Here is a 24,124-nt window from a genome sequence, read left to right on the forward strand (position 1 = left end):
CCACATTTGTGCTGTTCTTGTTTACTAGAGAAATGGATGCCTCTGCCATATGAGAGATGGATGATATATAAAGGGCTTTTACTAAGATACATGGGAGCCACTTTACTAAGCTTAGCCCACTGTATGCCAAAATGGATACCCACGTGGCTGAAACATATTTGTGTGGGCATTGTTAAAAAAGGTAGGGGAAAAGACCTTGACTTTGGCCCTTTAACCCCCTCCCTCAATGGCCAATTATCAATATGTAAGTTACTCTTTTTTTTTTAATTTTTTTTAATGTTTTATTTATTTCTAGGAGAGAGAGAGAGACAGCGTGAGCAGGGGAGGGCCAGAGAGAGAGGGAGTCACAGACCGAAACAGGCTCCAGGCTCTGAGCTGGCAGTCAGCACAGAGCTCGACGCGGGGCTCGAACCCACGAACCGCGAGATCATGACCCAAGCGAAAGTCGGACGCTTAACCGACTAAGCCACCCAGGCGCCCCGATATGTAAGTTACTCTTGAGCCAAAATAAAATTAGTGCATCCTAAGACAACCAAGAAAAGCTTGCTTGGTTATAGTCCTACCCCCAAGGTCCTACAGGCAGAAAACAGAGGGGTAAATACAAAACAAAACAGAACAACAAAAACTTTACAAGGTTTAAAATAGATAAAAGGAGATTTAGGTCAGTTTTCTAATTGGATACATTTATAAAAGCTTTTCAGAATATTACATATGTTTTTGAGTTGATCTGAAAAGATATCATGCTTTTGTTAAATCAGACTCTGAATGACACAGATATTTTAGAAAAAAATGAAGGCAATCTAAGATTTAGCCCTTAAATTATGCTAAATTAGCCACTATTTTACAAACATAAAATGAGAGCCTGAGGGCCTTCCTGGAGAGGTTGAAGGAGGCTCTCATTAAATATATGGCTATCTCCCCTGACGACCCTAAGGCTGAGATAATTTTAAAAGACAAATTTGTCATTCAATCAGCCCTAGATATTCAGAGAAAATGCAAAAATTGGATGTTGGCCGGGGCGCCTGGGTGGCTTAGTCGGTTAAGCGTCCGACTTTCGCTTAGGTCATGATCTCGCGGTTCGTGGGTTCGAGCCTCGCGTCGGACCCTGTGCTGACTGCCAGCTCAGAGCCTGGAGCCTGTTTCAGTCTGTGACTCCCTCTCTCTCTGACCCTCCCTTGCTCACACTGTCTCTCTCTCTCTCCTAGAAATAAATAAAATATTAAAAAAAAAAATTGGATGTTGGCCTTAAAGGAAGGATGGAGGAGCTCTTATGAGTGGCCAATTGGGTATATTACAAACAAAACAGAAAAGAAGGTTTAAAAAAAAAAAAATCTAGGGTCTTAGTTGTGGCCTTATGTCCTATGTCAGACCGACTTCCCGAGGTCCTGGCACCAAGTGCCATTTCTATGGCCATTCAGAGCACTAAATGAGAACATCCTCAGAGGGGACAATCAAAATGAACTCCCCCCCTGCCCCCGACCCCCACCCCGGGTGCCTGGGTGGCTCAGTCGGTTAGGTTAAGCGTCCGACTTTGGCTCAGGTCATGATCTCACGGTTCATGGGTTCGAGCCCCGCATCGGGCTCTGTGCTGACAGCTCAGAGCCTGGAGCCTGTCTTCGGATTCCATGACTCCCTCTCTCTCTGACTCTCCCCTGCTCATGCTGTCTCTCTCTCTCAGAAATAAATAAAAATTAAAAAAAAAAAAAAAAAGAAAACCCCATAAGCCATGCCCCTGATATGGAAACAGTCACTGGAGATCTGAATGTCGAGGACCTCAATCTATGAAGGCTCAGATAACCAAGTCTCTGGAAGGGACTAACAGGGACCTAGGGCTCTTCACGGTGGCTCCCCTAAACCAATGGTCTATCAGAAACCCAGAACCTCAGTAATTCTAAATACAGAAGAACTGGTTGATTTCCTTCTTAACACCAGAGCTCCCTTTTCTGTCCTCCTTTCTACTCCAGGCCAACTATCCAAATGACTATTAGAAGCACCTCTGGAAAACTTCTAATTTTTCTCTCAGCCCCTGGGATGTATATGGGAAAACCCAGTTTTTCTCATTCTTTCCTGATAATGCCAGAGAGCCGTCATCACTGGCTAGGAAGGGACATTATAACTAAATTAGAGACTGGTGCTACTAACTCAGGACAGATAAACAATTATGTGAGCTTTTGAAAATTACTGGGTATTGTAGACTACAGAGACCAGGGTTCAGAAAAGCAATTTGCTGCTATATCAATTATTAAAGGAGACTCAATCCCACTTACTCTCCCCTCCCCCTAAATAAATAAATAAATAAATACACTGGGGTCTGACTCCTAAACACCGTCTCCAGCCCTTGGAATGGTTAAAACAGAGCAGGGCAATTACTACTACCAAGCTCACAGAGCTAAAAGATTATTAAAACACAGCATAAGACCTTTCATTTAGGGAGGGACAAAACTTATCAAATGGTTCAAAGGACGTTTGCTGGGGAAAAGAAATTGTCAAGGACAGTTCTGCAAGTGGTATCAGGCTATGAAATATGTCTTAAAAACAATCCTTTCAACCACAAACTTGCTCTCCCGGACAATCAAGGAACTGGAGATTATCCAGGAAAAGACTAACAATTAGGTCTCACTCAGTTGCCAAGGTCAAAAAAAAAAAGAAAAAGAAAAGCCAACATCGGTTTGTATGGGTTAATATTTTTTACTAACTGGGTAGGAGCTTTCCCCTACAAGACAAACAAGGCATAAAAAGTAATAAAAATTCTACTTTATAAAATAATACTCAGGTTTGGCTCACCTAAAAATACAAATTAATAATGGTAAATGGCTGCCTTTACTCATTCTCTAGTAGAACTTCTGGCTCTTGAAAAAATTTTACACATCAAAATAAAGCCTATTACTCAGCAAAGCTCTAAATAACACCTCACAAGCATTAAATGCTTTAAAATTTTTTTTAATATGTGGCATCTGGGTGGCTCAGTCGGTTAGGTGTCTGACTTCAGCTCAGGTCATGATCTCACGGTTCATGGTTTTGAGCCCCAAGTCGGGCTCTGTGCTGACAGCCAGCTCAGAGCCCGGAACCTGTTTCAGATTCTGTGTCTCCCTCTCTCTCTGACCCTCCCCTGCTCACGCTGTCTCTCTCATAAATAAATTTTTAAAAAACATTAAAAAAATTTTTTTAATTAAGTTAAGGCCAAACTCTTGAAAATAGAGCCACAATTGATTACTTACTGATCCTGGTTCTCCATTAGCTGGGTAATGAAAGAGTCCCTGACATATGTTGTTTACACAGTCAGGGTCTCTCCTAGATTATTTCACAGGTTTGGAAACTGTAGACATTATCTCAACGTATCATTTTGTTGGTCAGTATAATCTTTACTTTGCATTTTTCTCTTTATGTCTACTAATATCTATGCTGCCTCATGCCTGCCAGCCTTCCTGGAAAACCATACTATGGGCCACTTGACCAACCCTTGGGTAGCCTCTCACTGCTGGACCCTTACACTGTCCCTCATCAGCTTGAAGAAGGCAGAACGGTCATTATCCCTGTTCCCCAACAGCAGGTACAGGCCCTGTTCCAGGGGAGGAATAAACAGGGAAAGGGGTAACATTAGGGAGAAGTAAGGCACCTTCAGGGAGGCAGATTGCAGCCGCAAGTGGGAGGCTAAAGAAACAGATGGGGTTCTCTCCTTATAAAATCCTTTATGGGCACACTCCCCCCCCCCATTATCAGGGACATAAGGGGGGAATCCAAGTGAGACAATCTAACCCTAAAACAACAGATGCAGGCCCTTGGCTTTGCCCTAACCACCTTTTACCACTGGGTCAGAGAATGATTACCTGTAAATCTGACTACAAACGCTCACCTCTTTAACCCAGAGATGCAATATGGATAAAGGAATCAAATGTCCAGCCCCTGAAACCCCTGTGGAGGGGCCCATTCACTGTCATTTTATCCATCCCTACTGCAGTAAAGGTAGCCAAAGTGGGTCCCCGGATTCACTACAGCAGAGTGAAGCCGGCATCTCCAGACTGGGAGTGTGTTCCTGACCCATCCACGCCGTGCAAGCTCACCCTACAGAAGGAGCAATCTGCAACCCCCTAGGCCCCAGGAGACCCCAGCCCTGATGGAGTCACTGCAGAAGCAGACTGATCTATGCACAGCAAAAGCTTGAGGAATCACTGGCCCAGTGAAACAAAAGACTGCCCTTATTTTCTAGATAAATAGATCTGCATCTCACTGTGATGCACTGTCATGCCTTGCTTCTAACTATCATTTTTCAAATTTTTTTTAAATGTTTTTATTTCTGAGAGAGAGAGAGAGAGAGAGAGAGAGCAGCAAGGGCCAGAGAGAGAGGGAGACACAGAATCTGAAGCAGGCTCTAGGCTCTGAGCTGTCAGCACAGAGCCCGATGTGGGGCTCAAACCGTGAGATCATGACCTGAGCCAAAGTTGAGTGCTTAACCAACTGAGCCACCCAGGCACCCCTGTTTCTCACTATTATTGTGATTCTTCCTCAACTCTTTGCCATAGGATTGGCCAAGGCCCCTTCGGCCAACTAAAACTGTGGTGAGGGGTTTCTGTTAACTCTCACCTTCCTTTTGTGGATAAGATACTTCGTTGGTACCAACATAAGAAAACAATGGCCATAAGAGACTAAAAAAATTAGATCCCCACAAGTAAAACAAAATACTCCAGTCCTACTATTGGGGATTGGCTTCTCAAAAGCTCCATTATTGGAAAAACTGTCTTGCCTCATGGGGAAAAAAAGTTCACCATCCCTGTTGGAAATTTAACATGCCTGGGCCAAAGGTTTTATACCTCAACTGCCCAGAAAGCCCAATGGTGGGGACCCCAGGTCACCTGGAGCCAGATCCCCAGCCCTTGTCTCACTTCTCTCATCTCCAAGAGGCCTGAGACAATGTCAACACAGCCATCAAATGGCAAATCCCGGGTGGACTGTACTAGATATATGGAAGGGCAGCTATATTATACTTCCCTCAGTCTGGTCAGGGTCGTATGCGCTGAAAACTATTCGTCCATCTTTCTTCCTACTCCCGCTTGCCAGAGAAAAACATTTGGGAATTCAAGTATATAGGGACAGGGAGACTCAAAAAAAAAAAAAAAAAAAAGATACAATTAACAATTAAAAAGATAATAAATGGCCTCCCGCGTGTATAATCCAATATTATGGCCCTGTCACCCAGGCACAGGATGGGTCCTGGGGCTGCCACACTCCCGTGTGTACACGCTAAACCACATAAGTAGACTGCAAGCAGTTGTAAAAATGATAACCAATAAAACTGCCAGAGCTCTTAACTTACCAGCCAAGCAACAAACCAAAATGTACAATGCCATCTATCAACATTGCTTGGCCTTAGATTACATGCTTGCTTCTGAGAGGCGGTTGTGGAAATTTTAACCTCAACAACTGCTGCCTACAGACAGAGGATGAGGGAAAAGTCCTAGAGGAGATCACAGATCGAATGAGAAAAATTACTTATGTCCCAGTCCAGACCTGGAAGAGTTGGAACCCCAGAGAGTTATTTGGAGGATGGTTTTCAACTCTTGGGGGATTCAAAACCTCAAAGGAATTATTCTCCTAATTTTAGGAGGATACTTAATCTTCCCCTGCTTAGCTCCCTTGGTTGTATGGTCTGCCTCCAGTCTCATTAAGGCCATAAATAAATTAAAAAAATTAAAAAAAAAGATGTCCACTCATGTTATGATGTTATAAAAATATAAATCTCTAAACCAAAATGAGGGGTGCCTGGGTGGCTCAGTTGGTTAGGCGTCCAACTTCAGCTCCGGTCATGATCCCACGGTTTGTGGGTTTGAGCCCCACAGCTGCTGACAGCCAGCTCAGAGCCTGGAGCTTGTTTCAGACTCTGTATCTCCCTCTCTCTCTGACCCTCCTCTGTTCACATGCTCTCTCTCAGAAATAAATAAAACATAAAAATAATAAACCAAAATGATACTCTTTGACCCTAAATAGAGGGGTCCGAGCATCAAAAGGGGGAATGTGGTAGGGTCCCCTCCCTAAAAAAAAAAAAAAAAAAGAACATCTCAAGGCAACCTTGCTATTCGTGTATGTGATGACATCCCTCACAAACTTGTAACATGAGACCACGTTGATCAGACTGCATGTTTGTGTGTTACCATCTATGGGAGACAAAGAAGTAAAAAATTATATAAAAAACCATGCCACGTGGTGTTCAGGGCTCAGTTCTTTGGATATGAACCCTACTAAGCGACACCGGCTGTAATAAAGTAATAAAGTTGCTTCCTGGAAAGAAAAGCCTCCATGTCATGACTCTCTTGTGTGAGAATCCTGCTACACCTGGGTGGCTCAGTCAGTTGAGTGTCCAACTCGATTTTGGCTCAGGTCATGATCTCACAGTTTGTGAGATCAAGCCCCACATCGGCCTCCCCACTAACAGTGTGGAGCCTCCTTGGGATTTTCTCTCTCTCTCTCTCTCTCTCTCACAAAAACACACACACACAGTAAATAAAAAAAAAAACTTTATAAAAAAGAAATGGATGTGCATATAGGAAATAATTCAGAAAAATCTTATAAAACCATGAAAAGCTACAAGAAAATAGAAATCGAGGCCCGTTCCTTACATGACCCTGTGAGTGATAAAGGGCCAGTGAGGAAAAGAAACGATCTGTGCTCATCTATCATTCAGGACAGGATCCTCAACGCCTTATCTATTCCCAAGCAGTGAGGCAAAAAAATCGCATCTCGCCATCTGTTTTCTCAGCTCCCCCAATTTCTGTACGATTTGCAGTAGCCTGAGTCTTCTCAAGGGCAAATACCAGTATCAAATAAGACATACACGAGTTTGATTAAGGGAAACATTGGTGAGGGAAAATGAGGAGACCAAGAGCTAGCAGTCAGGATGCAGGGATGACCCCTGTGAAGGAGGGAAGGAAGGCAGGTCCATAGACTTCAGCACAGTTCTAAGGAAGTTTTGGCAAAGCTATGGGGAATCTTCAAGTCAAAAACACCCAGCAGAGGGATCTTTTTGTAGGAATGGGCTCGACTTAAATATCCCTGCTGCTCTTGGTCACTGATAGGGGATGGGGGCCAGTGGGGGCAGGTGGGAAACAGTCAATGTGGGAAGTGTGCCCTTGGGAAGAAGGCATTTAAAGCACAGTGTCGGGGACTATCAGGCAATTAAGATCCCCACAGTTGGAGATCCAAGAGGTTTTCTGCCTGTGTTTGCACCTCGAATCGCGGTGACCAGGAGCAGTGAGGAAGGGGGACTGTCTGCTCTCTGCAGAGGCCAAACCGCAGCCTCTCTTCCTGCAAACCCAAACAACAGACGCACACTGGGAACATAGGTGGCTGTTGGGAAACCAGTCTTCTCTTCTTTCCAGTTGTTTCTTCCTTTTAAACATAAGATGTTTCTAGAGGGCATTGAGAAGTCTAAAGGGCCATTACTATGAAAAGTTAGATAAATTTTTCTCTACTAGAAACAGGATTTGTTTATTTCTTCCTTTGGAGGAATCTTTTCAGGTAAAAAAAAAATCATGTCCATGGTTAAAAGAGATCAAAAAGGACAAAAGGAGGGGCGCTTGGGTGGCTTAGTGGGTTAAGCATCAGACTCTTGATTTTGGCTCAGGTCATGATCTTGGGATCAACCCCCCCCCATCAGGCTCTGCACTGAGTGTGGAGCCTGTCTGGGATTCTCTCTTCCCCTCTCTCTCTGCCCCTCCCCCATTCACACATGCCCACTCACTCTCACTCCTGAAAAGAAACATTATTTTAAAAAGGACAAGGGCACTTAGGTGGCTCAGTCTGTTGAGCATCTGACTTCAGCTCAAGTCATGATCTCATGGTTCAGGAGTTCAAGCCCTGTGTCAGGCTCACTGCTGTCAGCACAGAGCCGGAATCAGATCCTCTGTCTCCCTCTCTCTCTCTGCCCCTCCCTGTCTATCAAAAATTGTGCTCTCAAAAATAAACATTTAAAAAAATTATGTCAATGAAAAGTATCTTAATAATATGAACATCTGGTTCAGTGGGAGTTCTTCCATTTGACAAATGTGATGTTTGTGTGGAACTGCTGGAATCTTTTATTTCCCCAGTTTTCCCCTTTCCCCTGACTGGACAGGACTGAAGCTACAATTTTCCCTTTTGATAAAGTAACAACAACAACAAAGAACATGTTATGATGTATAACATGAGGACTATAGCTAACACTGTTGTAGAAGATGTGGGAAACTTTATGATTTTTTTAAAAGCAATCTCTACACCCACTTTGGAGCTCAAACTCACAACCCTGAAATCAAGAGTCACGTGCTCTACTGACTGAACTGGCCAGGTGCCCCTGTGGGGAAGTTCTTAAGAGCGAACCCTAAGAGTTGGCATCATAAGGAAAATGCTCTGTTCTTTTTATTGTATTTATAAGAGATGATGGATGTTAACTAAACCTACCGTGATCATTTCGCAATATATGCAAATCAAACCATCATGCTGTATGCCTTAAACTCCCACAGTGATGTATATTGATTATTTCTCAACAAAAGTGGGAACAGGAAATTTGAAAAACTGAACCTGTTATTTGTGAACCGATGTTTAGTAACTAGTCATAAACTAGAAATACTAGAAGAGATTATAAGCCTAATTCTAGGTAGTCTTATGAATGGATCACTTTTAACTAATATAAATACAAATTCAAAAGACAGTTTCAAGATGTTTTAACATATAATTTTTAATTTTAGAGAAAGAAAGAGAGAGTGAGTGCACTAGTCGGGGAGAGGGGCAGAGGGAGAGAGAATCTTAAGCAGGCTTCAATGGAAGCTTGATCCCACGACCCAAAGATAATGACCCAACCTCACCTCAATTAAAAAAAAAAAAAAAAGAGGTGCTCCTGGGTGGCTCAGTCAGTTAAGTGTCCGACTCCTGATTTTGGCTCAGGTCATGATCTCACAGTTCAGGAGTTCAAGCCCTGTGTCAGGCTCTGAACTAACCATGCAAAGCCTGCTTGGGATTCTCTCTCCATTGCCCTCTGCCCCTACCCCATTCATAGCCTCCCGCATGCTCTCTCAAAAATAAAACAAAAGAAACAAACTTTTAAAAAAAGGAAAAAGGAAAAAGTACCTCTGAAAAAAAATACTTGTGGGTGCCTGGGTGGCTCAGTCAGTTGAGCATCTGGCTCTTGATATTGGCTCAGATCATGACCCCAGGGTCCTGGGATTGAACCCTGCATCAGCCTTGGCGCGGAGCATGGAACGTGTTTAAGATCCTCCCCCACCCCCCCACCCCCTGCCTCCTCTGCCCACACAATCTCTCAGAAAAAAAAAAAAAAAGACATTTTTAAAATTTAAGTGATTACACCCCATGTGGAGCTTGAACTCATGACCCTGAGATCTTTCAAGAGTCACAAGCTGTTCCAACTGAACCAGCCAGGCACCCCAAAGCTACAGTTTTTTGGTAAGGCTTTGAAACTGTGCTCCACAGGGTTAACAAAGTTGAAACTAACAGGAAATTAAAGCTTGTTTTTCAGAGGCCTGTTTCTCCCTTATCAGCTATTGCTTTTTTTCAGACCTCCCAATAAATCCAGTACTATCTCTGCAGAAGCCTAGACTCAAGGTCACTGATAGGGTCCCAGCCTATGAACATGCAAAGCCCTGCATTCCTTACTGGAAATAAGAGCCCCAAACCCCATCCAGCTCTCGGCGTATGCACACAGCCCCTTCTCTGTGTCCTAAAATGACCTCCTGAATTTTGCCTCATTTTGATGTTGTGTCCACTGTAAAGTGAACATGAGATATATGTTAAGATACATTTGTGCGATATGAAAGCTCCACCTTTCCTCATAAACACTCTTAAATTTCCCGATCCTTTTCATCAATATGTATGAAATCCCAATCCCTAGGATTATAAAACACTTCTTCTCTTCCCCTTCAGGAAGGCAGATTTGGGGCTTGCCTCCTGTCATTTAGCTGTTCTCAAACCCTTTTCTTCCTGTAGGACTGGCTATGCTGAGCCTTGGTGGGCAGACAAACTGGGTTCGGTTATAGTGAAGAGCCAAAAATTAAGTCCTCCATTAAGAGAAACCTCGGGCTGCACGTAGCCCCAGTCCCAGTCCCAGGAAAAGCCTCAGACTGTTCAAGGCTAAAGCCATCCTCAGACCACCCTCAGTTCAGCTAATCAAGAAGAAAAAATAGAAACATTCCTATGGTCTGAGTCAAGGCTGGAAACTGCAGATACAAACTAGCCAATTTCTCACTGCTTGTCTGAACCCCATGTGGGCCCTTTAAACTCACCTCACAACTGGTCATTTTCAAAGGATTCTCAAAAGTCATGATTGGGTCCCACCAAAAGTAATGAACACCTCACAGACACTGAATGGTCGAAGCTGTAATTGTAATTGGTGCTTATGTGATGATGCTACATGTACTGTAACACCCCCATCCCTTACTCCTTAAAAGCCCTGTTCGCTATTGTTTTTGGCTTCACCTTGCTGCCATGACACCAGCAGGCTGGGTGAGCCCCTGCTCAAGCTTGTAATAAAGACCCTTTTGTACTTGCATCGGTGCCGGCTCCTTGGAGTGAGGGGCCTAGACAAACTAAACCAAAAACTCAACCAGCTTTTCTGCTTCTGTACAAGTGCTTGCACTACAGGAAACTAAAACCTAACTAGCTCCTTCCGCTTCTGTACCATTGCTTAAGGCTTGAGTTTCAGCCTCCCCGGAACTATCAGGCAGCTGCACACTGCCCAAGGCTGAAGAAACTGCCCACCACATCACTCCACCACACTACCTTGGCAACACTCAATCAGCAAAGGCCAGCAGCCACCCTCCGCCTTACTGAAGGAAGGGCCTAGGGAGAGAGAAGTTAACCTGTTAGTCGCCGAACAAGACTCTAGACTCACTCTATGATTGGCTAAATTCAAAGGTATCCTAAATGTTGTAATTGGATCCCGCCGAAAACCTGATGGCGGGAACCAATCAAATGTGGTATATGTTCACATTTAAATATCAACCAATGACAAACCTGTAACCATAGAGATCCCCTGTCCCTCCCCTCCACTTGTTTACTCCTGTCTATAAAAAGGCTGTGAAGGCTTTGTTCGAGGCCTCTCAGCGTCACCAGCGACAGTGCGCAGAGGTCCGGGTTCGAACCTGCAAATAAACGACCCTTGCCGATTGGCTTTGACTCTGGTCTCTGGTGGTCTGTTTTTGGGGTCTCTCGAACTCTGGGCGTTTCAATAGCTTCTTATCAACAAGAGGATTGGGGGAGCCCGGGTAGCTCAGTAGGTTAAGTGCCCGACTCTTCATCTCAGCTCAAGTCACGATCTCATGGTTTCAGGAGTTCAAGCCCCACATCAAGCTCTGTGCTGACAGCATGGAGCCTGCCTGGGATTCTCTCTCTCCTTTCTCTGCCCCTCAACTCATGCTGTGCGCCTCCTCTCTCTAAACAAACAAACAAAAGGATGTGTTGCTCTAATCTTCCAAGAAGGGCCATTTTATTTGTTTTAATCTCTATAATCATGTGGTCTTCAGCTTTGGAGACTATTGTGCATATGTATGCAGATACAAAGGTCAACCCTCACAGACCTCATCACATGTGCCCCAGGTGATGTTGACTTAAAGTAATCCATGAAGCCAAGAGTCAGCTCTTTGAAAAGATAAACAAAAATCAATAAACCTTTAGCTAGATGGACTAAGAAAAAAAAAAAAGAGAGAGAGAAGATCCAAATTACTAAAGTCAGAAATTAAAGTAGGGACATTACTACCAATTCTACAGAAATAAAAAAGACTAAAATAGTACTACGAACAACTATATGCCAAATAAATAACCTACATGAAATGGACAGATTCCTAGAAACACAAACCTACCAAGACCAAATCACAAAAAAAGAAAAAAATCTGAGTAGACCTATAACCAGTAAGGAGATTGAATCAATAATCAAAAATCTCCTGTGTGGCTCAATTGGTTGAGCATCTCTCTCTTCTTTTTTCTTTTTTTAAGAAACTTTTAAGAAAAGTTATTTCTTTTGACACAGAGAAAAGGAGATAGAAAACCAGCAGGGGAGGAATGGGAGGGGTGGGGAGGTACAGAGGATCCGAAGCAGTCTTTGTGCTGACAAGAGAGAGCCCAATGTGGGGCTGAGACTCACAAGCCATGAGATCATGACCTGAACCGAAGTCAGACACTTAACCAATTGAGCCACCCAGGCACTCAAGCACCTGACTCTTGGATTTCAGTTCAGGTCATGATCCCAGGGTCATGCAATCAAGCCCAGCATCAGGCCCCATGCTCAGTTTAGGCTCCATTTCCCTCTGCCTTTCTCCCATGCTTGTGCTTTTTCTCTGAAAAAGTTAAAAAAATCTCCTGACCCCCTCCCCCCAAAAAAATAAAGCCTTGCATAGACCACTCAACCACTCTAATTATCAGGCTGGATCTATACAGGATGTATGTTCATAGAGAGGAGTTTAAATTATATTCCATATTATTATAATTCACGTATATATTCTCACACTGGTAGAGTTGACCCAAAGCAGAATTATAAGCCAGTACAGTGCATGCACTAAGGCTTTTCCCTGGTCTGTACTTTCCCCAGTCCACTACTCTGAAGGGTCTTTCCAATATCTAACCAAAAGCTGATCCCAGGAAAGATCTCATCCATCGCTCCTTAGCAACCTAACACTTTAGAATTCAGTGTATGGTCTTGAAAGATGATAAGCCTTTTGAAATTCCTGACCTAGAGATCTAGTCATTTTCATAAAGAAAATTTTCATGTGTTTATTAAAATCCAACCCTTGGTTTCAGCTCAGGTCATGATCTCGCAGTTTGGGAGTTCAAGCCCCACATCGGGCTTTGTGCTGATGGCACAGAGCCTGCTTGGGATTCTGTCTCTCCTTCTTTCTGTCCCTCCCCTGCTTTATGCACTCTCTTGCTCTCTCAAAAAAAAAAAAACCTACTTAAAAATTTTTTAAATATAATTGATTTAATAAAGAAAAATCAGCCCTGGACCTGATGGATTCACTGGTGAATTCTCACCAAATATGTAAAGAACTAACCCCAATACTTCTCACTTTTCGAAAAAATTGAAAAGGAAAGAACACTTCCTAAGTCATTCTATGAAGCCAACACTACCCTGATACCAAAGCAAAAGACACTACAAGAAAAACAGAGAAACAAAAACCTATGCCAGTATCAACACTGATGCAAAAAAATTTCCAAAATAAAATATTGGCCACATGTTACAAGGATTACATACCATAAACAAGTGGGATTTATTTCTGGAATGTAGGGATGGTTCAACACACCAAAATGTCAATGTAATACACCACATCAACAGAATGAAAGAAAGAAACCACATGATCATTCCAACTGCTGAGAAAAAGCATTTGACAAAATGCGGTACACTCTCATAATAAAGACATGCAGCAAACCAGGAATAAAAAGGAATGACCTCAACATACTAAAATCATATGTAAAAAAAAAACAAACAAAAAAACAAAAAAACCCAGAGCAAACATCATATTCAATGGTGAAAGACTAAAGACATTTCCTCTAGATCAGGAAAAACACAAGGATGTGGACATTCACCACTTCTATTCAACCTAGTACTAGAAGCCCTAGCCAGAGCAATTAGGCAAGAAAAGGAAATAAAGGGGGCACCTGGGAGACTCAGTTGGTTAAGGCTCTGACTTCAGCTTAGGTCATGAGCTCATGGTTCATGGGTTCGACCCCCATGTCGGGCTCTGTGCTGACAGCTCAGAGCCTGGAGCCTGCTTCAGATTCTATGTCTCCCTCTCTCTCTGCCCCTCCCCCACTCATGCTCTGTTTCTATCTCAATAATAAATTTAAAAATTAAAAAAAAAGACAGAAAAGGAAATAAAGGGCATCTAAACTGTAAAAGAAGCAAAATCATCTCGGTTTGCAGATATCATCATCTTATATGTGTAAAAGACAAAAGATACACACACACACACACACACACACACACACACAGCAAAACAAAAAAACAACGACCCTAAAGTGCACCTGGCTGGCTCAGCTGGAGGAGCAGGTGATTCTCGATCTTGGGTTCATCAATTTGAGACCCACACTGACTATAGAAATTACTAAAAAAAATAAACTTTTAAAAATTCCATACATTAAGATATATTCTTTGTGCTGTAAAGTTCAAGGAGATTTGAAAAAGCCTGAAGATCTGACCAAAACAAACAAACCTGCTAGAACAAATGAATTCATCAAAGCTGCAGGATACAAAGTCAACACACAAAAAACAGTTGTATTTCTGCACACTCACAATAAATGATCTAAGAAATTAATCATTCATTTTCGATAATGTCAAAAGGAATAAAATAATTAAAAATTAATTTAACCAAAGAGGTAAAAGACATGGAAAACTACAAAACGTTGCTGAAAGAGATTAAAGGACAAATTAATGGAAAAACACTCCGTGTTCATGAACTGGGAAACAATGTTGCTAAGATATCAATATTATACAAAACAATCTATAGATTCAATGCACTATCAAACTCCCAATGATTTTTTTTTTATATATAGAAAGAGAAAAGCCTGGGGTGCTTGGGTGGCTCAGTTGGTTAAGTGGCCGACTACTGATTTTGGCTCAGGTCATGGTCTCAGGGTTCATGGGATCAAGTGCCACATTGGGCTCTGCACTACATCTGCCCAAAAATAAACAAACATGGAAGGACATGGAAGGAAAGAAGGAAGACCCATCCTAAAATTCATACAGAATCTCAAGAGACTAAGAATGAGACAGTCTTTTCAACAAATGGTGCTGGGAAAATTGGATATTCTCATGCAAAAGAATGAAGTTGGAGCTTTACCTAACGCCATACAAAAATGAACTCAAAATGGATCAAAGACCTAAATGTAAGACCTAAAAGTGTAAACCTGAAGAAGAAAACATAGGGCAAATCTTCATGACATTGGAATTGGCAATGATTTCCTGGATAGGACACCAAAGGCATGAGCAACAAAAGGAAAAGAAACGAGAAACTGAACTTGATGACCATTAAATGTGATGAGGGATTAATACCTAGAATATGTAGATAACTCGTAAAACTCAAAGTTATAAAAAAAACTGATTCAAAAATGGGCAAAGGAGTCAATCCCATATTTCTGCAAAGAAGATATACAAATGGCCAATAAGTACATGAAAACATGTTCAACATCACTAATCATTAGGGAAATACAAATCATAATTATACAGAGATACTACCTTCCTCCTGTTAGAATGATCCCCCCCTCAAAAAAAAAAAAAGAAAAAAAAAGAAAAGAACAAGTGTTAACAATGACATGGAGAAATTAGAAACTTGTGAACACTTGTGTTCATGTAAAATGGTGCAGGCGCTATGGAAAACAATGTGGCAGTTCCTCAAAAAAATCACAAAGAGAATCACCATATGATGCAGCAATTCCATTTCTGATTTACATACCCAAAATAAATAAAGAGCAGGGTTTCAGAAATACTTGTACACCCATGATCATCATCATTCACAATAGCTAAAACATGCAGGCAGCCCAAATGTCTGTTGATAAATAAATGGATAAGCAAAATGTGGTATAAACATACAATGGAGTACTATTCAGACTTAAAGAGGAAAATTCTGCAGTGTGCTAGAACATGATAAACCTGGACAACATGAGGATACTCAGTGAAATAAGCCAGTCACAAAAGACAAATACTGTATGGTTCTGCTTACATGACCTACAATGGTCAAAATCATAGAAACAGAAAGGAAAATGGTGACTTCCAGGGGATTAAGGGATGGGAGGAATGAAGAGTTAGTGTTTAATGGGTATACAGTTTGTTTTAGAGTTTACAGGATGAGGAGTTATGGAGGTGGATGATGGTGTAGCTAATACCGTGCAACATTATGAACGTATTTAATACCACTGAACTGTACACTCAAAAGTGGTCAAGATGGCACATTTTATATTATGCGTATTTTATTGCAATTTTTTTAATTGGGAGAGAAAAAAAATCAATACAAGTTCACACCAATCAGAATGCAAAAATTTTCAAGGCTGACAGAATCAGGTGTTGGTAGGTATGCGTCTTGCGCTGATGATAAGAATGCAAAATGATCATCTTTTTAGAGGGAAATTTCACAACAATGTAATGAATGAGGAATCTGCAACTTGTCGATTCTATTTCTAGTTAGATACCCTGAAGAAGTTCTTGCCCGTGAATAAGAGACGCACAAGATACTGTTCATAATAGAAACACAACGCAAGCAACACATCACGACTGATTAGTAATGGGCACTACCCTAACAGTTAACAGATCTTCACATTTAGACTTGGGGGAGGGGTCTCATAAATTTTAAGAAAAAGCAAACTGCAGAATGATTGTACATTACGGTACAATTTGTATAAATGATCAGGTCACACACTATTTCAGGATGCTTCCATCTATAGTAAAAATGTAAAAAATACAGAACCCATCATCTTTGGAGTGGAGGAGAATGGGATCAGGTTGGGGTAGATAGAGGGGTACATCTATGTGTAACCTTATGTTAGGTTGAATCTGAGTGGTGGGTACATGGGCATTTATTAGCGTTACTATGTATTTGCTAGAGGTTCAAAATGTTTTGCTCAACAAGAACACAGGTCTTTCAAGACCTTCTAGACTTAATCTGGAATGATTTCCAAGTCACGGGACAATTAGTAGCATCATTTTAAGCTATGTTGAAGGAATCTAAAGGTTTTCTAACGTCATGTATTCCCTCGGCCCCAGAGATTTCTCAATTCACCAAAAATCGTATTTGAAGGACACTAATGAAACATAGTTTTGTTTTGTTTTTTTAAGCACTTACCCAATAGGCAGAGATAGTTGGGTTCAGTCAATCGCGACAGTTTTGTGACCTGATTCAAGATGTTGTAAAGCTCTATTGGTTCACACAAAACCAAACCAGCCATCCTACTGGGAAGAATCAATAATGTACAAGTTTAGTGCCTCTATTTTATTTATTTTTCTTTTATTTTTTAATGTTTTTTTGTGGAAGAGACAGACAGACAGAACATGAGCAGGGAAGAAGCAGAGACAGAGAGGGAGATGCAGAATCCAAAGCAGGCTCCAGGCTCTGAGCTGTCAGCATAGAGCCTGATGCGGGGCTCGAACACACAGACCATGAGATCATGACCTGAGCCAAAGTCGGATGCTTAACCAACTGAGCCACCCAGGCGCCCCTATTTTTTTATTTTAGAGGGAGAAAGAGCGCAAGAGCAAGCGGGGGAGAGGGGTAGAGAAAGAGGGAAAGAGGGAGGGAGAGAACCTTAAGCAGGATCAATGCTCAGCATGGAGCCTAGTGGCCTAGTGCCCCTATTTCATTTTATTTTTTGTATATTTTTTAATGTTTATTTATTCTTGAAAGAGAAAGAGTGTGAGTGGGGGAGGGGGCAGAGAGAGAAGGAGACACAGAATCTGAAGCAGGCTCCAGGCTCCGAGCTGTCAGCATAGGGGCTGATGCAGGACTTAAACTCACCAACTGTGAGATCTATGACCTGAGCCAAAGTTGGATGCTTAGCCAACTAAGCCACCCAGGAGTCTCCCTCTTTCTATTTTAAATGGATGGCCAAAGATACTGGATTAAACTCTTTAACACACCTTCAAACCAAGATGAAAATAATCATGAAGGTAATCTGGAAAACTTCAAAAATTTGTAGTAAAATGCGTGCAGAGAATCGAGTATTGTACACAGCATATCCGAGCCAGAGAAATACCAAGTAGGCTATAAGGCTATAATGCAGTCACCAATTCCTTTCTTCTTTCATTTCATTACTGAGCACCTGCTGTATACCAGGCACTGGAAATAACTGGTGAAATAGACCTACTCTCAAGATTACAGCCTAGCGTGGAAAACAGACATTGGGCCAAAAACCACATTATAAACAGGAAAAGCACCACAAGGGTCAGCATGCAGTGTTGGGGGTCGAGCTAACAGGAGGGCCTCATCTTGCTGGAGCAGATAGAGGGCTGAGATGGGACTGTTAGGCCGAGTCAGGAGGCTGTGTAAGACTTAGCCAGGCAGAGAAGGGAGAGAGGGTGAAGAAGGGAAGAACAGTCGGTACTTGACAGAGTCCGAGGGAAGCTAGTGTGACAGCAGCTAGAGAGTGATCAGCCAAGACCCTGTAGAAGGGCCTTGTAGGCTTAGGACAGGGATCATGGAGGTCAAAGTTGGGTGGAGAATCACTGATGTGTATTGATAGAACTGCCCGCCCAGCCTGGGCTCTGGTGCCCCAAGGCCAGAGGGTGGGGAGGAAGGTTGGGCCTGGGCAGCGCCTTCCTACAGGGAGGCTGGCTGCCGTTTGGCAAGGGTGGGGGCCACAAAGAGTTACCCAGCAGGCCTCTGGAGGCCAGCAGGGGGCATGCCAGAGAGAAGTTGGGTCTAGGGGTAATCTTGCTCAGGACAATTAGGATCCACTTCAGAGTTACCAGTAGAATGCTTCTGGGAAAGGCCACCCCCTCACCATCGGCCCTGGATCCTTCCCACTAACTCAGACTTTGGTTCTCAGCCTCCCCTCCAACATCACCAAGTTCAACCTCCACATGGATCATTCCTATCAGCAGGCAAACATCCTCAGTGCCGTCTCTGTTCTCCTCTACAGAGACTGCTCGCTGCCTCTACGTCCTCACCTCCAGATTCTCTAGGTTCAAATCCTGTTGTGCCACTTGCTGTCGGCTGCCTGATGAGGGAGGAGTTAATATGCCTCTCTGTGCCTCAGCTTCTACCTCTATAAAATGGGGGTAATCGCAATACTGTCACTTCCATAAAAAAACAAGATAATAGTATCTCTCTTTTGTGTGTGGGTTAATGAAATTACACATGACACATTCTGAACAGGGAAGAAATGCAACCTTTTTCCCTGGAGCCCATCACACCATAGGAATTGCTCTTATCAAGTCCGTCAACAATGTGCATCTTGCCTAAGCCATTATCACTTAGCTCAAATGATGGAGTCTTTTAGCACTTAACCCTGTTCAGCACCCCTCCCTCCCCATACTCTCCATTCCAGGGATACTCCACCCCCCAGGCTTCTCTTCTCCCTCTCTGTTTGTTGCTACTGGGTCTTCTGTGTGGGAGGCTCTACCTCCTCATGTTAAGAAAGTCCATGGGGCTCCTGGGTGGCTCAGTCAGTTAAGCGTTCAACTCTTGGTTTCCGCTCAGGTCATCACGATCTCATGGTTCGGGAGTTGTGCTGTCAGCCCAGAGCATGTTTGGGATTCTCTCTCTCCCCCCCCTCCCCCCCCCGTTTCTCCCCTGCTTGTTCTCTCTCTTTTAAAATAAACAAACTGAAAACAAAAAGATACATTTCGATATATCTGGTCATGATCTCCCAGGTCACGAGTTCCAGCCCCATGTCAGGCTCTGTGCTGACAGCTCAGAGCCTGGAGCCTGCTCTGGATTCTGTGTCTCCCTCTCTCTCTGCCCCTTCCCTGTTCATGCTCGGTCTCCCTGTCTCTCTAAAATAAACGTTAAAAATTAAAAAAAAAAAAAATCTAGAGTCCAAGTAATTTGAATACCGTTTATAAACTAAGTCCCAAGTCATTGTCCTGCTTGACCTCTCCATTGACCTTGACTCCACCTGGATGCCTTCACTGAGCATCTCAAACGTAACGCGGCCAAAACAGAACTTTTAAATCACACATGCCCACACCTCCAACAGCTCTCTTTTGGTTTCCTCAGCCTCGAGACAGCATCGTTATCCACCTAGCTACTCAAGCCCACACCCCGAATCCCTCTCCCTGTCCCCACCACCCTTCATATCCAATCTATTAGCTCTAGTACTTAAACATATTCCAAACCCATCTACTTTGCTCCAGCTCCAGAGCTAACATTCTACACCAAGGTACTACTCTCTCTCTCCTGATGATGCTGTACTTCCCAACCACGCTTCTGGCTTCTTGCTTTCTCCCCACAATCTAACCTTTACCCAGCACTTGGGGTGACCTTTTAAATTGCGGGTGTCTTTGTCTTTCACCTCACTGCCATCATTCGACGCGACTGCACTCATCTGTTTGCTTTACCACCAATCTTATCCTCCAGGAATGTATGGGGCATGAGGGCAGGGACCAGATTCTCAGCCAGCGCCCACGATGTTTGGTGAATGGTGCTCAATACGCACACGTTGAGTGAATAGTCAGTCACCATTCCTGCCTTCGGTAATGGGGTCATCTTGGCTTGAGGCCACACAGATGCACCTAAGGACGTCCCCACTCTCGCCCCCAGGCACCTCCTCTGCCTCTAGTGGCATCCAGGTGAAAACCTAGCCTCACAAATCAACTCCTCCAGAGTTCTTTGCTTCCCTAAGGGAGAACTCTTCCCTGGTCAAGTAAGAACTGCCCTCCATCCACTGATCAAGTATGAGAGGGATAAGAACAGTTCCTGAACCTGATAGCACAGTTGTTTGGGTTTTTTTAATGATTTTTGAGAGAGGTGAGCACAAGTTGGGGAGAGGCAGAGAGAGACAGGGCAACAAAGGATCCAAAATGGACTCTGCTGACAGTAGAGGGCCGGACATAGAGCCAAACTCACCAACCAGGAGATCGTGACCTGAGCCAAAGTCGAACATGCTTAACCAACTGGCACCCCAACAGCACAGTTCTGAAGGAGGACGCAGCCCTGTGAGCTGAGATCATGGCTACTACTAGCCTGGGCAGGTGGAAGGCTTCCCAATTCTTTCGGTGCTCCTCCTATTTCTACAAGGTTGACAATGTTCTTGGCTCGGCTGTCAAGCCCTGAGAATATTTTGACATTTTGAGCTTTTACACAGACCATTAAGCTAATATTGACAAGTTTTTGCCAAAAGTATTTTCCTTCAGGAGTTCCATTAAAACCAATTTAATTCCTTGATTTTATTTCATAGTCAACCAAATCTGATTTTTTACAATGGGGTTTGGCCAAAATTAGTTTTCTCAAGATAAAGTCTGTGTGTATGTGTGTGTGTGTGCGTGTGCGTTTGTGTGAATTTCACAATAAAGATTTGATTCCTCAGTCAGATGTTTATCCTAGCAGCCTTGACTCTGATTATTTCTATCAAGTGTCCTTTTCCTAATGGCCTACTCAAAAGAATAAGGTCAAAATGGCAAGTTTAAGACATCCCCCTGTGGACTCTTTCAGCAGAAATAGGCTTTTTGAGACTTTCGGTGGGCGGGAGTGGGGGTGTCTGTGTGATGGTTCTTGTTAGGGGAATGGGGCAGGCAGATGGGAAAAGTGCTCAGTGGAAGCACTTTGATGATCTGGCTTCAGGGACGTCAGAGGGCACAATCTTCCTACAAATTGACCAGTTCAGGAAACCCACATGGCTTTTTGGGTGGCAAGCAGAGCCACATTACACACCCACCAGTAGGGAAGTTCTTCACCCTCCCCTGTAGAGGCCTGGCCTCTCTCCAAACCAGGTGTGTGTATAGCTCTCTCTCTCTCTCTCTGTCAGCCCAGAGCTGCCTGGACACAGCTGGGCTGGTGAACTCCACTCCAGTGAGGACACAAGGTCTATATTCGGGGAAAACTGTGAATTAGGAAGGGATGTTTCATTAGGGGTTGTCACAGCCTGAGAGGAAGCTGGAAACTGGCCAGACGCAGCCCTTCTTCTCTCCCTGTGTTTGACCAGCACATGAGGACTTCCATTCTGGCTGATGGTTATCACCGGCAGAGGCTGGGCCTCACATTAGGCTTCTCAAAGGACTTCCAGGACAGAGAGCTTGGCCTACTGCTCGGCCTCACACAGTCTGGGTGGACAACGGGTGGGCATTTGCTTCTGGTGGAGAAGAGGCAATGCTCCCTGCTCCCGGAGAAGGCCGCCCATAAGCTTGACTGTGGGTTCCTGGCTCAGGCTGAGCAGGCACCAGAGGGCTACACAGATAGGGCTCAGGGTCCACAGCTAACCCCACTATGCCCTGGTTCTCAGCGTGAAGCGGAGGCTGTGCCAGGACAACCAAGGCTTAAATACAGGGACAGGCTTTAACACCGTCACCTGTAAAGTGAGGCAGTTTACACGAGATTACAATGAAAGGCTATAGGAACATGACATTGAGATGACATAAATCACCCAGCACTGGCCCTGGCATGGAGCAGGCGCTTAGGAAACAGAAGTTCCTTTACTCCTTCCCTCTCTCTCCTTTCAACTTCACCTAGGAGCCTCTGACAGCTCCAAATCCAGTAGACAGAGCACACCATTCAGAGAATCTTGGGCCAAGGGGCGGGGTGGGAACTGCCGAAGTTTTTTTTTTTTTTTAACAGATTTTATTTTTTTTTTATTTTATTTTTAATGTTTTATTTCTAGGAGAGAGAGAGAGACAGCGCGAGCAGGGGACGGTCAGAGAGAGAGGGAATCACAGACTCTGAAACAGGCTCCAGGCTCTGAGCTGGCAGTCAGCACAGAGCCCGACGCGGGGCTCGAACCCACGAACTGCGAGATCATGACCTAAGCGAAAGTCGGACGCTTAACCGACTAAGCCACCCAGGCGCCCCCGAAGTTTTTAAGTAGAGGAAGCCTTTGGTGGTGCCTGGGGGTCAAGATCCCAAAGGACCCAGCACAGGCACAGTCTTTCCTCGATCACAGCCTCCACCTTGACAAAACTAGAGCACATAGCCCGGGGATCTAACACCGCAGGGTTGTGGAGGCTGCCCAAGTGGTCTCGAAATCAGAGGAGCACCAGGTCCTACTGTTAGGGATTGCCAGAATCTCTGTCTTTTGGAAGCAACAGGTACAGGCCAGGCGCCCAGACCCAGCCACCCACATCCCTGTCCTTTGCCTTCACTTCCATGTCCCCAAACCCAGGTGCACTACACACCCGAGAGGCACCCTAGCGTTCCTGAGTGACAGGTCTCTGCAGGCAATTCACCCATCAGAGGTGGGGGCTGGTGAACTGCAAAAACAGTCTCCCAAAGACAGATGAGACATCTGGTCTCCTCTCCTCCCACCCAGCCACCAGCACTTGCTTCTCCTCTGCTCCTTGATTAGGCTTGGCCTCACTTTCTGCTCCCCTGGCACGGGTCCTCAGCCCTGACTGGGCTCTGGACTCAGCATTGCTCCTACTTCCCTGACCTCTGGCTGATCTTGGAGACCGAAGGCTCTGCTCCTGAGTCAGATCGGCCACCGCTGGTGGCTCTCAGGTCCTGGGAGCTCCTTGCCAGCGCCTCCTGCTGCCTCTGCTGCTGCCGGTCCACCACCTCCTACATGTTCGGCCAGAACATGTCTTGGAAGCTAAATCCTGTTAATTGGCAGGCATGAGCCACAGCTAAGTTAAAGCTATTTATCCCAATACTGTTCTGTTTTAAAATATCCTAGAGCACCTAGAGAAAAATAAACTCCCATGCAAGGTGGAATGATTACCACCTTTCTCACTTTTTATTTTATCTCCAAGGATCTGAAAGGAGAGATTTAAAATACTTCAATTGAGGGGAGCCTGGGTGGCTCAGTCGGTTAAGCGCCCAACTCTTGGTTTCAGCTCAGGTCATGATCTCACGGTTCAGGAGTTCAAGCCCCACATCAGGCTCTGCACTATCAGTGCAGAGCCTGCTTGGGATGCTCTCTATCCCTCTCTCTGCCTCTCCCCTACTCACTCTCTCTCTCAAAATAAATAAATTTAAAATTTTTTGAAAGAAACTACTTCATTTGAGATACAATTTTAGGGTTGAAGATAGGTTAGCACATGTAACATTTGTATATATACATATATATGGCATATATATCCAGCATATATATAGGTTAGCATCCAATAGCAGAAATATAATAGCCAGGACCATAGTCTAAGCCCATTGTTAGGCACGAAATGGTCAGTATACATGTATGTGTATGGCTTGTGTACGTGAGGGGCAGGGCAAAAAGGGGTCAATGTATGTGCATATCATACATAAAAATATACAACGAAGAACAGTCAAAAATGAAACTATGGTGACAGAGGCAGCAGTCTTGGGGGACTGATGGAAAGGAGCATGAAGGAACTTTCTGGAATAATGAAAATGTTCTGTAGTTTGTTTTGGGGGTGGTTAAGGGTGTAAATAGTAAAAAAAAAAAAATAGCCAACTGAACACTTAAGATCTGTATACTGTATCATACACAAACCATATGGCAATAAAAATCAATCTCCTGTGTAGATCCACGTGTTTATGTGTTCAGAGATATGAATACTCAG

General features: G+C 43.8%; 1 protein-coding gene across 5 annotated transcripts in view; it reads right to left on the reverse strand.

Annotated features, from left to right (window-relative positions):
- The window catches only part of STYXL1 (serine/threonine/tyrosine interacting like 1), an 80,081-nt gene that overhangs the window by 51,455 nt on the left and 4,502 nt on the right, over positions 1-24,124 (reverse strand). For 3 of the 5 annotated variants that reach the window (XM_039243494.1, XM_039243496.1, XM_039243491.1), the window contains exon 2: positions 16,803-16,906. In XM_039243494.1, coding sequence (XP_039099425.1) covers positions 16,803-16,905 — 103 coding nt within the window. In that variant the 5' untranslated portion in view covers position 16,906. Of the gene's footprint in view, positions 1-16,802; positions 16,910-24,124 lie in introns of all 5 variants that reach the window. The other 2 variants (XM_039243495.1, XM_039243492.1) reach the window with 1 other exon arrangement.

Source organism: Hyaena hyaena, unplaced genomic scaffold, assembly GCF_003009895.1.
Source record: "Hyaena hyaena isolate Hyena2069 unplaced genomic scaffold, ASM300989v1 scaffold_228, whole genome shotgun sequence".
Classification (NCBI taxonomy): domain Eukaryota; kingdom Metazoa; phylum Chordata; class Mammalia; order Carnivora; family Hyaenidae; genus Hyaena; species Hyaena hyaena.